The 15,697-nt window shown below is 38.6% G+C and overlaps 1 protein-coding gene across 9 annotated transcripts in view; it reads right to left on the bottom strand.

Annotated features, from left to right (window-relative positions):
* Nucleotides 1-2,131: 2,131 nt before the first annotated feature.
* LOC117207857 (retinoic acid receptor RXR-alpha-B) overlaps nucleotides 2,132-15,697 on the bottom strand; it is a 60,347-nt gene continuing 46,781 nt past the window's right edge. For 5 of the 9 annotated variants that reach the window (XM_033448501.1, XM_033448502.1, XM_033448500.1 and 2 more), the window contains exons 3-7: nucleotides 13,592-13,721; nucleotides 12,859-13,020; nucleotides 4,408-4,714; nucleotides 3,001-3,326; nucleotides 2,231-2,504 (exon numbers count right to left, since the gene is read on the bottom strand). In XM_033448501.1, coding sequence (XP_033304392.1) covers nucleotides 2,231-2,504; nucleotides 3,001-3,326; nucleotides 4,408-4,714; nucleotides 12,859-13,020; nucleotides 13,592-13,721 — 1,199 coding nt within the window. Of the gene's footprint in view, nucleotides 2,505-3,000; nucleotides 3,327-4,407; nucleotides 4,715-12,858; nucleotides 13,021-13,591; nucleotides 13,722-15,697 lie in introns of all 9 variants that reach the window. The other 4 variants (XM_033448509.1, XM_033448508.1, XM_033448506.1 and 1 more) reach the window with 4 other exon arrangements.

Raw genomic sequence — 15,697 nt, 5'->3', positions numbered from 1 at the left:
AATACATATTATAAAATATATATTTATATTTTTAAAAATTCTTTCTTAACTTACCGATAGAAGAATAAAATATATAAAAATTTGGATTCTTTATTGCCACCAATTCAGATCGATCACAATTCATATCATTTTTTTATCTATTTAAAAGTAGAAAATTAGTAAAATTCAAAATCTATAAAACTAAAATATGGATCTTTTCGTTAAAAATCCTGTTATTTTCTTACATCCTTCAGCTCAAATCATAAAAAGTGTTTTGTGAATTACTAACAACGACGATAAGGTTCCTATCATAGTCCTGTCACTGATCAATTAATTCTTATATATCTAGGTTTAAATGATAAACTATACATTGAAAGCATCGCATCTTTTGAATGTTTTTTACTTTTTCCTTTTTTAAGATTTTACATCTCATAATGCAGTGAATTCAAAGGAAAAACCCGAAAATTTTCGCTAATTAGTAAATTTTAGTACATTATCAATATGCTATCGAATTACTTATACTGTTCGTTATTATGTAATCACATAATGAGAAATTGTTATCGAACGAAACGAACGCTGTCGAATAAAGTCGAAAAAATATTAATAAACGAGTTATATGAAAAATTCCATGGAATTCGCTGTATACCAAAAGTAAAAATCGTCCTTAATAAGAAATCCTCTTTCGCATTTCAGTTTATCTTTCAACAGTATGTATGAATCAATGATTCTTGATATATCGAGCGTACTATTTATTCACCGGTTTTGTAACAGCATATGTTACAATTTCAATATTTCTTGTTACAGACATAAGCTGCATATATATACATATAATATATATATATATATATATATATATATATGTATATATGTATATATGTATATATATATATATATATATATATATATGTATATATATATATATATATATATACATATATATATATATAAAAAGAAATATTATAATATATATAATCATATATAATTAATAATGAATTAGTAAGTTTTATTTTCTTTCTTCCATACTCTAAAATACAAAACAATAAATTATCGTATTATAGTGCACACACGTATAGAACGTTTCCGTTTTATGCAAGTATGTATAATAATAATAATGATAATAATAATAATATAATAATAATAATAATAATGACAATAATAATAATAATAATAATAATAATAATGACAATAATAATAATAATAATAATGACAATAATAATAATAATAATAATAATAATAATATATCTAGATGCGATCGTGGCTCTTTCAAATGACGATCCGAATCGAGGCAGCGTTGGAATGTAAAAATACCCGATAAGCTTACGCTTATTACGGATTGCACCCACGTCGAGGACCGCAATCCATAGAAAAATGGCGGAGATCGTTGGAGAATCGTGTCGTCTGTACAACTATATATGTATTCTGAAAGACTGGCGAAGCAGATTGAAACTGACACGTCAACGATGACAAGAGATAACACAGGTTGTAACAGAGGATGTAACAAAAAGGTAAGAAGAAACATGAGAAAACAGCGTCTTAGGAACTTCCACGTGGTTGCAGAGAGTAAACAGTTCGACGTGAGCGCAATCGAAGCCCAGACTAAATCAAGGATCGGCAATATCCGGTAGGAAATCGTCACGCGTGAGAACTTTGCTCGGACATACGATGGCATGACACACATACTCGACGTGTGTCATAGACTAAAGAATGCAAAGAGAGATCGTTCCAAGGTATACATAAGCGACTTCGAGAGCTTGGAAATTTCATCGAATCGATCGTTTAAAAAAGCGCTGGGGCTCTTTGTTCTCCGCGAGTGTATTATCCGTTGCTCGACTTCCGGCATGCTCTCGATACGAATCGAAGAAAAGGATCGTCTTTACATCAAATATAATGCGCTATCGAACAGATATAAATAAAATGGTGAAGAAGAAGAAACGTAAGTAAATTCCACCTTACTCGACTTCTGTGAGAGTATCAATTTTTCTTTTTGTTTTTTTTTTTCTTTTTTCGTTTTTTAACCACCGCGAGAGGCGTGTTAGAGTTACCAACGGGAATTTCTTTTCTTACACACGCATATATATATATATATATCTTGAGTGCTGTTCTTTGTTTTTCTTTTCTTGTTGATATATATCTATGTATATATATCCATGTATACATACATATATATTATATATATGTGTTCTTTTTCATGTTCCGTTATTTTTTTCCTTTATAAATCGGTGTGCCCCAAGACGCGGCACACCTTTTGCTCCTAAGGGTCCGACCGTGACTCTAGCATCTCCACGAGGAAATCGTCGATCGGCACGTCGCCGATCATTTTGAAGAAGAACAGGTACTCCAGACACTTTAATCCGATGGATCGGATGGCCGGCAGACGTAACAGTAATTTCGCGAATCTTCCAGCATCGTCGGGCCAGGCTACGCGACAATAGCCTTCCAGCGCTGCGTAGATCTTCTCGCGGAGCAGGGTCACTTCCTGGATGGATTTTAGTCCTCGGACTTCGGGGTTGAAGAGTATTATAGATCTGTTTGTGATTAATTGCTCGATAAATGAACGTAAACTCGAGAAAATAGAGAAGCAAGTTTAATCGTACGCGTAATACAAACGATACTTTTCAATTCCTTCGATGCTCTATAGATACGCTTAATATAAATTGAAAGACACGATCCAGAAAAATATTAACTCAATACCAACGATTAATCGAGGAACTTGAATAGTATCTCTTCTTAGTGTTTTCTATTTCTATCCTATCTCACATTGCTACTGTAAAACAAGCATCTTTCGAATATACAATAGAACTCCATTTACTTGTGGCTAACTGGAAATCAAATCTGTGGCCTAACGTGAGCTCTTAATTATGCGAATGACGAGTAATAGACCGAACAAAATCAGAGAATATCAGAGGAACAGCTATTATATAAACCGTTGGTCCCCGATCGATGTTCAGGTAAACGGAGTTCCACTATAATCTATTGTAATCGATAATTAATAATTGTAATATAAAAGTAACGATTACCAACCTCAGGCAACCAAGCTCCGTCCTGTCCATCTTCATTTCGCGCATTTTCGATACAAGCTCGGAAAGTACCCGGTCGAATATCGTGCCCACGCCAGCCTGCTGCGCGGAGTTTCGGTGCACCGTGATCCCTGTCGCCAGCACGATACCGTCCTTCACGTCGATCGAACGGTGGGAAAAGGATGCTATCAGCAACTCGTTCCAGCCGGCCCTGAGCAGAAGTACCTGATCCTCCAGCGGCAACGACGTAAAATGCGGGATGTGTTTCGCCCATGCTACCAGCTGGAACAGCTGTTTGTTCGTGGCGTTGCAAATGTGCGACACTGCATTCTGTGCATTGCAAGAGATGCCGAATTAATCGGAGGAGCGTTTCGTGGAACAGCTACGCGCAACCATTCCACGAAAATCAGTTCACAACGTCGTTGTTCATACGGTGGCCGGAGAAAAACTGGCGACAGTTTCCGGTTCGCGTTCCGGTTGCAAAGTCAAATATTCTGATCTTTATTTGAGTTTCCACAGTCAATTAACAAGTTGATCCAAATCCGAAATTTCACGATGTCTCGAAAACGCTCGAAATCCACGATTCGTATCTCTTTTTCTTTTTTTTTTTCTCTAAGGAATACGTATTTCGCCAGAAGCAAAAGCCCCAAAAAAAGCATTTGCAAAAAGCAGATTATCGATAGAAATCAAAGTTGTTACTGACCAGCATTGACGATAGTCGTCTGTTCGATTTGCAAGGAATTAAATTATTGTTTTATCTTCTATCGGTACAAATGACGGTAACGAATTGATGGAATCGTACTAATTAAAATGAGTCGGAACAAGTCTGTAAAAAGATACTGGTAAAGTTGAGAAAGAAAGAAGACTTTGAAGTTACATCGATTCATTTTAACGAGATAAATACTTCTGTACCGTTATTATATGCCCTCGATTATTTCGACCAGCTTATTCATCGATGCATACACGACTCGATCAATTTTTTAATTCGCATTACACGACGAAACGATCATATCGGATCGCCAATAAAGGACACCTCGAACGAGATTAATTCAATCACCAGTCCAGGGTCCAATGACGAACAAATTGATTTCGTCCCGGGAGAGCTGTACATTGCATAAAACTGACGTTCCAATCTTACCAGCTTCTCCGTCACGTTCATGTTCGATAAATCGCTGAATGAAACGCAACCACGGTCTTTATCTAACTACTAGTCGAGAACTTCTTAATTAGAAAAAAAAAAGAGAAAGAAAGAAAAAAGATAGAAAAATAGGACGAGTCGTGTATACCGAAAGTGGAGCGTGTTCAAACGAAAAATAAAATTTCTCAACCGGACAATCGACGTGGTGAACTGTTCCAATTCTACTCTTACTATTTTCGCTTTTTCTCCCCGTCGTTTCTCGTTAATATTTACCTCGTAATTTCCTTGCTGTTCCATTTTGCACTCGACTCGTTTCTCGGCTTCCAGAATACGCTCGATCGGCATGTCCGAGTGCAGGCTACTGGTGCTCTCCACCTCGCTCTGATCCCTTTCCTTGGTACGTTGACGCTCTTCCTGTACTGCTTCTCTCTTCATGCCCATCGCCAGGCATTTCTGGTATCTACAATACTGACATCGATTTCTCTGCCGTTTGTCGATGATGCAGGATTTTTCCTCGCGACACGCGTACGACAGGTCCTTGCGTACGGTCCTCTTGAAAAAGCCCTTGCAACCCTCGCAGCTACGAGCGAAAGAACGGAAAGGTTACTACGGTAAGATGTACCGCCACGAACGATCTTACAACGGACGAGTGCTATAACGAACGATTTTTCTAACTAACATCAATCCGTTATGACAACGTACAAAGATGTTGCGACGAACAGCAAGAAATATCGGACGCTCTGCCGATTTTTCTAGCTCGCTTTCGTTACGACGGTAAATAGTAAACGCTAATGGACGATGCGAACCTGTTTCAAGCTCGCTTGCTTCCACTCTCGTTTAGCGATATCTACCGCGTAGAACGTAGAAGATAGCTAAGCAGCGTAAGAACTGGCGAACAGCGCTATAAACTAACGTGATCCAAGATGAACGAGTACCGGATGTCATAGTCAAGGGGCGAGATTTGTTTATGCATAGATAACGAAGGCTGAAGAAAGCTGGCAAACACGATTGCCTCGTCGTTTTATGATCGCCACTGAATAAGAGAATTTCATATTGTTTTTGCCATTTATTTTCTAGCTTGTATTACACATTTCCAGCGTTTGAATGGTCGTAGCGGTGATAACTTTGCTATTAACCGTGGGCTTGGGACGTGTCGCTTCTAAATACGTACGTGTCGATGTACGTTACAACGAACAGATGCTGCAACGTACGTGGTTCGAGCGTATCTTGCCGTATCGTAATCGATTATGTTCGTAAAAATTGTGATTTCGCTTTACGATTTCTGTCTGCTGAAAAGGATACGCGTACGTTTTGTTTTATTTCATTCTGATTCGGTTCCTAGGAGATACGGGAGAACGCCTTGCAACCCTCGCAGCTGCGAACGAAAGAAAAGAAAGAAAGAAAGAACTTTATTAGGTTGTCCGAAAAGTTTCTTTCGTTTTATGAAGAAATAATGGACGCGCAACGTTTTTTGTTGTCGAGATATGTATAATTTTCTGTGCTGGACTGGGTTAAATGCGTAGTAGAGATGCTTGTATGTGAGTGTCGGTGTGTGGAGGTGTGTGTGCGCGCGGCGTCTCAAAAACAGATGAATGTAAACTAGTCAGTCGGTTAAGTGTCGGGTATGGAAGAAAGTGCTGAGACGCGTGCAAATGTGTATCGATGAATATATAAGGAATCGTCCATGAAATAAATATATTACCATTTTAATATGAATCCTCGGTGTAAATTTAGCGTTCCTATAACATTATTTCGGCTTCAAAGATCCACAATTCTCAACATTTGTTTTATATTATTTTGTCGAATTACGTACGATCCATTTCGTTCTGTCGAGACAAACACCGCGACGTTTCACAGACATGCTTTCACGTTTGTACGAAGCTGCATTGTTGTAAAAGACACGTTCGCGAAAGAAAGACATTCTTCGGACAACCTAATACGTATATTTACACGTTGTGTTCTTTAATAAATTTCGAATAACGCATCTTATTCGTCTTCCCAATGTGTTATTACGTAAAATGTATAGTATAAAGATTCGCGTGTCTTTTTTAAATTTCCTTTGTTATACGAACTGCGACAATCGATTTACTTTCTCCCAAGAGACGTATCGTTTCGTTAAAATACCGTGGAAAATTATTGGATCATAATGATCACGCTGTAAATCCTCAAAGTCCAAACACCCGGTAACATTACTTTCGTCGAGGTGACTTATTCGTGCAGGTTGCAACTTTCGATTGTCTGGTGGCGACGATGTTCTCTCCGGGACAGCGGATTACGCGAAAGAAATCGTAAACCCGGGATACTTTATTCAAAGAATCCTTGGATTAGTCGAGCGGAGCAGAGCGAAGGAACCGGATAAGACGCGCCAACGAATTCCAACTCTTTTTACGACGCACGAGTCGGTGTTGTCTGGGTTTTGCAGTGATTCACACACCGAAACCGCGAATTCCTCTTGATCGTGTCGAAATTTATTCGAAAGTATTTTCTAACAGGGCACTTGGGAAGATGCAACGAGGGAAAACGCAATTTATGTCGTTTCCTAGTTAATTTTGTACCTCTGGAACGCGTTTGATGTAATCGATGGAACGTTCGCGACAGTAATTTGCTTGCAAAGGTAACTAAGAGTCCTAAGATCTAGGAATTTGGTCAACGAATTTGAATTTTAAGAAACTTTAGTTAGAAAAACATCGAAACTGTCAGAGAAGAATTTCGAGGGCTAGGAATGGATAATTCGAAAAATCACCACCGTTCCTATTTCTTCCTTTATTTTTTTCTTTGCCATTATCGTGTATTTAATAAATACTTTTTTATTTAAAAATCTTGTTCGAATCGTGCCACGTTCGAAACACACGTCCGATACTTTAGCCGATAGAAATCTTCTTACGATTAATTTAGCTTTTTCTATCTTATAGAAAAAGTTAGAGAAAAATAAATATCTTTTTGAAATTCGGTGTTTCATTTTTTGACAAAGAAATTGGTAATTTAAAAATCTTGCGTAATGGTAGCTCTAATCAGCACGAGATTTCAAACGAACTTAACGATGCAAAGACACGAAGGAAAGAGGTGCATCCACTTGTCGTCGCTATTAAAAGTGAAAACAAGAGAAAGGCACGCTAAACCGTGTCGAAAATACGCGCGATGTTTTGTGACCGGCTGGAGCAAAAATAAATTCTTACTCGCGGAATGTCGCCACTGTTACTGGAGAGGTTCCAATTTTAAAAACGAGTCTCGCCAATGGTTGGCCATCATCGAGATCTTAACGACAACGGAAAGTGGAAAGGTTGTTTGCGATACTAAAAATTTAAACGGTCCTCGAGAATACGTTCCACGAGTTTCGTCAAAATTTATCATCCTCGTTAGCTTCGAGGAAGACAGACATATTAGATGCGACAACCGAAATGAATTAAAGTCTTTTTTAATTAGCGTCTGTATACGTTTCGTCTTCACAGCACATACTACATTTTCGTATTTGTATGTGAAAGTACACGATATGAAATTTAATATATTCGCGCATACTTTTTTTCTAGCCACTCTGTACTGTAGAAAAATTGTACGTGCGCGTTGTATTTGTTGCAGAAAACATTTTGAAGTTTCAGTAACATTGGAACCAGACATCACACTGTCGTGATATTGGTCAAGTGTGAAACCAATTTAAATCCTAACGTCGGTAAACGAAAAGAGAAGAGATTTGGAATAACAATAAAATGGAAAGAAAGAAGTAAAATAGAAGCAAATATTCGATCATAAAATGTTTCGTTCGTTCGGATCATGCGGTTCTTATCGAACGCTTCTGCTTTGCTCGGTTCGTAAATTCGACGAACGCGAAAGAAGAACAATACGGAATAGTAATCCTATGGATCTCGACGAATGTCAAAACTCTGTCTCTCGCGACCTTCGCTAGGAATAGCACGACAATACGCGACTTATCGAGGATTTATTCGTGTTTTCGGCTATGAAATCCGCTAAAAGCAACGCGGCAGCGACGAATGGAACAATTTTCTGCTTCCATCCGTTTGCACCGTCGCGAGGGTGAAACAACGCTTATTCGTTAGCGATGAATTTGGACGAGCGGTAAGTTTCAATGGCTGATAAAATACGTCGAACTGTTTAAGAAAACTCAGAAAGATTTTGGAACAATTGCAAACGATACATACTTCTGAAAAGTAATGGGAAATTAATATTCATATTCTACATTTTGATCTTATTTACACTTCTTTCTAATCGCAAACGCTGTAGGTACATAGAAAGTGAAATGTGTGAAAGACACGCGAGAAAATTTCTGGACCACCGTGAAAGTCGTTTGATCTCGTCGAGTTTACACGAAAGACAAATAAGTCTGACGCGGGACACGCGTGGAGAAGCTCGACCCATGGACCAAAGTTCCGCCATAGGAAACGTGCAAAGGCCTCCGGCATTTGCCTATCAATAACATCGATTTTCTTTGATCTACTACCGTTTAATGTTTCTCTACGAGTAAAGTAACTCGTAATCTCGCGTAATCTCCTTGAAGACCTACTTAAATCGTGTTGTGAAAATAAAGAAAGCTTCGACAGCTATCGTACGTAATAGACATCGATTAAGAAGGATTCAGGTTTTTCTACGACGTTCCGTTCACTTTGTCAAAACATTACACGGTTTATTTAGATCTATTTAGATAATTTTTAAGTTTCAAAACTAAATAGCTCGAGGAAATGAAATTAAACTTTGCTATACTTGTACTAATGACACGGTAGAGATGGTTCTGTCTGTATACAAGCTCGATGGTCAAAGTGTCGAGAACTCGTTTCGACGAGCTCGGTCTTCCATTAATTCCGTCGAGTATAATTTCTCGTTTAATTATACAGTCTCGATCACGTTTTATCAGCCTAATCGCTTTATTAATTATTGAACTACTTTGCGACCACTCTTGGATTTATGCTGTAAAAAGCAGCAGCGAGTCTAACGTACAAGGGAAAAAAGAGATTACTAGAGACTAAAAAGAAAGAAATCGCGTCTTTCGAGTTTCTTGCTGTAATTCATGGCTAATAGGCAGAATCGATAAGATTTGATTAATCTTGAGAGACTTCTCTAAAAATAATCTCTCTTTAGTTTTACGACATTCGTTATCTTTGTTACAATTTTAGCATTTCTTCATGATCCATTGTTCTCGATTTTTCGATCTTTTTTCCTTTTCAACGCGCCTTGTTTTCCAGCTATCGATATCGCTAGCCCAATTCATTCTTCCATCTGCTATTACCGTTGTATTGCCTCTTTTGAAAAATTCTCCGTCTGAAAAGCGTCGACAGAAACATTCCTCGGCAAAAGGTAATCGAAAACAGATAAAAGAAAAAAAACTTTGACTGCGTTAAATAAAGAAATTAAAAATCCATCGCTGGGAGGAAGTCATAAAGTGCATAGAAAATACCAGTCAGCCAATTAATCATGAAGAGCAGGAAGAAACGAAGGAAGAAAGGATTGTTGTTTCTTACAGACCGGCGATATATCTGACACGGGCCCTGATAATGGCCGTGATTGCTTAATTAGCTGCCACTGGAGCAAAGTGGCTGCACGAACAGCAGAAGACAAGGCTCGTCGTCCTCCCTTGCCCCGTAGGAACTACGGCTGGCTAGTCGTCCTAACCACGCGAGCAAGTCCAAGGTTGTCGAGACTCTGATGCAACGTGAACCATCATCATCGGCCGTGGTCACTGATCACACACGCGCAATACCCAAAGTGGGGAGGCGGATGACGATCGGAGTGGAGCACAGTGATACGCTCTGTGTATGACTTGAAAACGATTGGAATTGCGAGAAGAGTGCCAAAGAATCGATAATTTAAATGGGCGAGTTTCAGTTTAAATAAAGAAATTTCGAACGTTTAACTGCAGCGAGAAAAATTAGGATTTCAGATTTAAATACAGAAAGTTGGAAGTTTCGGTTTGCATAGAAGAAATCGAGACTTTGAAAGGTTGGAATTTTTTACTTTATTTTAATTTCAAACGAACGACGTAAGAAAAAAAAACAAGAAAGACAGAAAAGATAAAGGAAGCGAAAAACCAGTAAGCTTGTAGCTTTCAAGATCGTTTTATCGCGCGTTTATTACACATTGATGATCTCGAGTTTTTCGAGCGACTCACGTGCAACGCACGACGCTTAATCGGTCGATGACGTCTATTACGTGGAACATCGGTTGGTTCTTAATCAATTAAAAGCGAGATAGCAAGCGATACGTGGTAGAAATGGTTCGGAAACTCGATAGCCAACGCTCGATCATTTCTTCTTGCATACAGACACGTTCCATCCAGTTAAACGAAAAAAGAGAGAAACGAAGAACTTTATTAACCCGAGTTTTCGTCGAGTATTGCAAAATTTCTACGGCGTGCACATCTATAAATATACTTATCTTTAACATCGTTTTTCAAGACGAAAGCGATAAACGCGTTGACGAGAAGTCCTCGACGTTAAAGTTTAATTTTTCGTCGCGTTACGGAAGAGAGTCATCGTCGACTTCTTCGTCTGACAGATTCATCCGTTAGGAACGCGTTACATACGAGTTTCTTGTGCGTTAAAATATTTTTCTTATTTACGTTAATTCTTGCAAACCTCGACAGAATGATAATCGACTTGAAGTCGAAACAGTAAGAGTTACGTCAACAAGGTTAAAAAAACTAAAAATAAAAAAAAGAATAAATAACAAAATACTTCGTCTAAACTACGAATCTTCATGGAGGTTGTTCTCCGATCAACAGATTGCCGATGTTTGCTGTGCATACACGATAATATTCTTATCTTCGGTTTGTGTCCCCAAACAAAAGCGTCTAATCGCGTTTCTAGCGCTACAAACTTATCCAATTGAAACTTTTATCGACTTCCTAATTTCGTGTGAATTCTGCACGCCGTAATGAGTAGGGACGAGAACCAAGAAAGAAGGTGGCCTGCCTATCTACTCAAGAAGCTAGTCGAAGGTGTGTTTCACGAATTGTTTCTTCTATATCTGGCGCGCGAATAAAGATGCCTGTACATTGCACAGTGTACGCTCGTTTGTGCAAGATGATATATTTCACTAAATGGATATTTATATCCGTCTCTTGATGTCGTTATTAATGTTATTAATTTAACCCTCATCTATCTCTTCTTACAGTAGATATAAAAAGATTGTACGTCCTCTGTATCATTTTTTATCGTACTTTTTAGCTTCTAGAACTCGTAAAGCCATGACGAATCTTTTTTGCGTCGTAAATTCTCAGAAATTTTGTTTCTATCACGCGTCGCTTCGTGAAAATTTTAAGGTAAAAGAAATTTATTAAGTTGTTAATAAATTTGAATTCCTTCGACTCCAGAATAATATAGGAGTCGATAAAAATATATGTAACCTGTCATTAAAAAAAAAATTGATGGTTTATTATCCATCCATCACGGTCTCGTGTCCTTCGTGTCGAGGCAAGTGGTTTTTCGTGAAAAAAGAGCGATTTACGAGCGACTTATTTATCGTATTTTATATACAGAGTTACTAAAAAATACGTCACCATTCATGGGATATTTTAGTATCCAGGTGTTACATAATTCTATAAGAGATGAATTATTCCTAAGTCACCTGGTATCGATCAATTTAATATGGGACGTGGACTATTCTACTTTCTATTTCAGTCTTCGAATAAATCCATCCTGTGTCTCAACCTCTTCCCTCTTAATTCTTTTAGTGTTTTTTTTGTCTGTAAGTTACTATTCGTCGATTCAATTCCAAAGCTAAAACGAAAGAAATATTTTTCATTTTTCTCCTTTCTTATTCAGTCGATAGCCACTCAGACTGCATTTTCTCAATAATCAACGTTGGAAAAATGTTATAACTCTCTGCATCTGATTGTACCACGTTATTGGCATAAACACCTTGTCGTTACAACGATATCGCAGTAAGAACGATCTCTTTGTAACGACATTCAGTGCAATTCAATAAACGGTGCCGGTTGTAGGTCTGACAACAAACGAGAAGAGATACAGAACGAAGGCAGTGGAAGGTCGAAGGTGACGATAACTAAAAAAAAAACAAGCATTTATCATTGCATCCAAGACGACGTTATCGTGACCACTACGTTATAGGTAATTGTTGAAAATGACAACGTGAGTTCGTGCTCGCCCCCCATATGCAGATGCGTTAGTTATACGAAATAGTAACTAGAAGATAATCCTAGTTACAATTGATAGATTTAATCGACAGGCTTAAGATGCTTTTTTGTTTTTATTCCTAGCTTTTGTAAGCGCGTGCAATAAAGGTTTTTTTTTGCTCAGAACGGTGTTAGATTTATCCATTCAATAAAATAATAACTATCGTGATCCTATCTCTGAGTACAGAAATAACAACAGTAAATCAACGAAATTAATACGTTCAGAAGCCACCCCCCTCCCCCTAACTATCCAGAGGTCAAGGTTATCGAAGCGAATTCATCGATCTCGAAGTGACCGTCACGACTGATGAAAAAATCGTCCGATATCCGGAACGAGACCGATTTGTATTCATTGCTGAAAATCCTGACAAATTGGCCTCATAAAACAAGGAAACCTAGAATAATAGAGAAGAAAGGTATTTTTTTCGAACATTTTTATTTCGCACAGTCCAGAAACTGAATAGCTTGATCAACGTACTAGCAAGGAAATTAATTCGGAAAGTTTGCGAATTTGCTTCGCATACGATTGTCCGTTAGTTTATTCAGTTCGTTCGTGAACTTGTAAATGTTAATGTCTGACTTACCTATAGACACCATAATGCTTGCCACTGGCACGGTCACCGCAGATCGAGCAAAGATGCTTGCTTCCGGAAAGAGGGTGGTTCGGCGGATAGGGTGCGGCTGCTTTGTTCTGTCCACTCGGCGACGTACTCAGAAGGTTGCTGTGACAACCAGCGGTGAAGGATCTTACATGCAAAGAAGAGAGTAACAAAAACTCCAGCTACGAAACTACTGACCCGGATCGAGCAAAATACCGTGAAACTTTTTTTTTAAACAATCACCTCTGTATACGAAGTGGATTTTGCAACGTATTTTCTACTATTAACAGGCCGCTAGTAAAATTTGGAACAACTTTTCAAATTACCGTGTGTCCAAGTTTCTAAATAACTTCGTAACATTCGTTCCAGAGTTATCGTTATCAAATTAAGATAACTTTTATTATTATAAAAACATTCGGAAGATTTCGTTTTACAGCTTCCATAAGCAAAGGTTCTTAGCTTTAAATATGCCAACGACGCTCTATGTGTTACGTGGCAATAAAATGGTAGAAAGAAAATAAGAAAAGGAACGGTATGTTGCTCGATTTCTATAAGGGCGCGACTACGTTCATGGTAAACCCTCTATTTACGATATCTTCGCCAGAATGCCGTTTCTTCGCTGTCTGTCGAACCGAATTCAATTGTACCTCCGTGGCATCGATACAACGATAATCGTTAGATCGTTACAAATTATCGAGAAAATGGTGGTGTTACTTACCCAGGACTATTGGGACCGGAAGGACTGAAATTCCCTGGATTGATGAGGCTCGCTGTGTCAGGTTTCATGTCCAGTGGACTTTGCGGACCCACCGAGGACATGGACATGTTACTGTTGTCCAGACTCAACCCTGGAACAAACAAGTTTTACGTTATTAAGGGAATACGTTTCTTTTCTTTTTTCCTCTTTTTTTGTAAAACGACGAGATTGGTTTTTTTTAAGAGAATCGTTTAAAAATAGCAAAATACTGTTTGCATTAGGTTCATTAAATTATATTATATTAAACATATATTAAATACGGATTTAGCAAGTATAACTTGTTTTAAATCAAATCTATCGAACGGTGTTCGGATAATTCCTTAGCCAATGGCTAATTTGTAATCTTTGTAAACGTTGCTCGTAACACACGTGTCCCAAATAACGTTACTTTCTATCGCGTCACAGAATTACACTTTTACTCCATTAATATTCACGAGACAGCGTCCTTTTACTTTCAACCTCGACTGACCGAGATTCCCATTTGCCGACCGATCGAGGACGACTCGTCTTGTCCAAGACGCAACCACGTTAACTACCACCACGAGACTCGGAGTCATGATTTACAGCTACAGGAAGAACCGATACGATATTAATCAGCGTGATCGTTGCAAATTCTATATAGGCACGCGTATAACGTAATATACAAATGTAACGCTGTTAAGTAAATTACATGTAAAATGTAATTCTCTTTACATCGTGTCGCGCATGATACAAAGTGTTTTTCATAAAGCACAGCAGATTCGGAATAAATTCTCGCAAGTGTTGAAATAATTTGGCCTCGTGTACGTAAAACTACCTTAAAATCTACCTTATAATAGGTCGAGTAACTACTCGCAAATGTACTCAACGTGTAGCATAAATTTTCGCGAAAGCTTTGCTTCGTTCCATGACAAAAACGTAACAGCTCTAACGAGACGAGAAAATGGATAAAACGGATTCCGACTTGCCATTGCAAAACATCGCATCGCAGCTTTATGTCTCAATAGAAGAAGCAACGTCGAGTAAGTCGCGGTACAAATTGCTTGTTTCACCATATCGTCCCTCGTAATTCGCGTGGTTCCATCATCGTGCTCCGTTCTCTACTACGGTAACTGTCTCGATGCTTTTTTTCCACGCTCTATTTCGAGCGCGATTTACGATGAACCATGCACCAGTCGAACAGACACTCGCATATACCTACACGTCGTGGACTTTCTGTCGTGGCGTACAGAGTATCGGAAGATAAACGACGTTTTAACAGGGTTTGGACGAGCATCGTGGCCGTCTGCTGTTATTTAACGAAGGGGAGAGGGATGTAATCGTTGAAAATGACAAAGAGGAGAGCGAAGAGGCAAGTGCAACTGTGTAAAACGACGGAGATCCGGGGCGAGTTAGGGAGAGACAGGGAGAGACAGGGAGAGACAGGGAGATCTCCGAACCCCTAAGGATGCTAGCAAGTGCACCAATAGTTGTAAATTCGATGTCATAATTCTTTCCTCTCTGTTCTATTTTTCCTTTTGTTCCTTTATTTTATAGCACGTTCGTTCCATTATTTTATTTTCCTCCTTTTTCTCTTTTTTTTTTTGTTTTATTTTACGCAAGAGAACCCCCTTCTCTTAAATCTCTTTCATTTTCATTTATAGTTAAACAGACAAAATCCTTCACGCGCAAAGCCAACCATATAACTTCAAGGTTAAAATGATCAACGAACTATGTTTCGAAAACCTCTATATCTAACGATGTAACAAATTAATTCAAGAAAGAACAGTTTAAAATTCAAGAGAAACCGCGGTTCAGTGGATTAATCGTTGGCATTCGAGGCTAGTAATAGTTAAAAGGTTAAACGACACGCCACCGTATCGGCCGTTTGTCAGCCGCACGTTTCCGCGGAATATATAATTACAACGAGGTCGCATCTCTCATCGGTGACTTCTATTTCGAGTGTTAGGGTCGTCGATTGTGCGTTGCTAATCGCGGTCGTTTATTAGGCGCCGTTACGCCGTTTGCTTTAATTACGCAATCGACGTGCGTGCAAAACGGAGCGAAGGTCGCCGACAGACGGCGAAACGAAAGCACTTTTCGTGTCTG

This window comes from Bombus bifarius, unplaced genomic scaffold, assembly GCF_011952205.1.
Source record: "Bombus bifarius isolate JDL3187 unplaced genomic scaffold, Bbif_JDL3187 scf7180000008047, whole genome shotgun sequence".
In the NCBI taxonomy this organism is placed as follows: Eukaryota; Metazoa; Arthropoda; class Insecta; order Hymenoptera; family Apidae; genus Bombus; species Bombus bifarius.
This window is presented reverse-complemented; position numbering and strand designations above follow the sequence as displayed.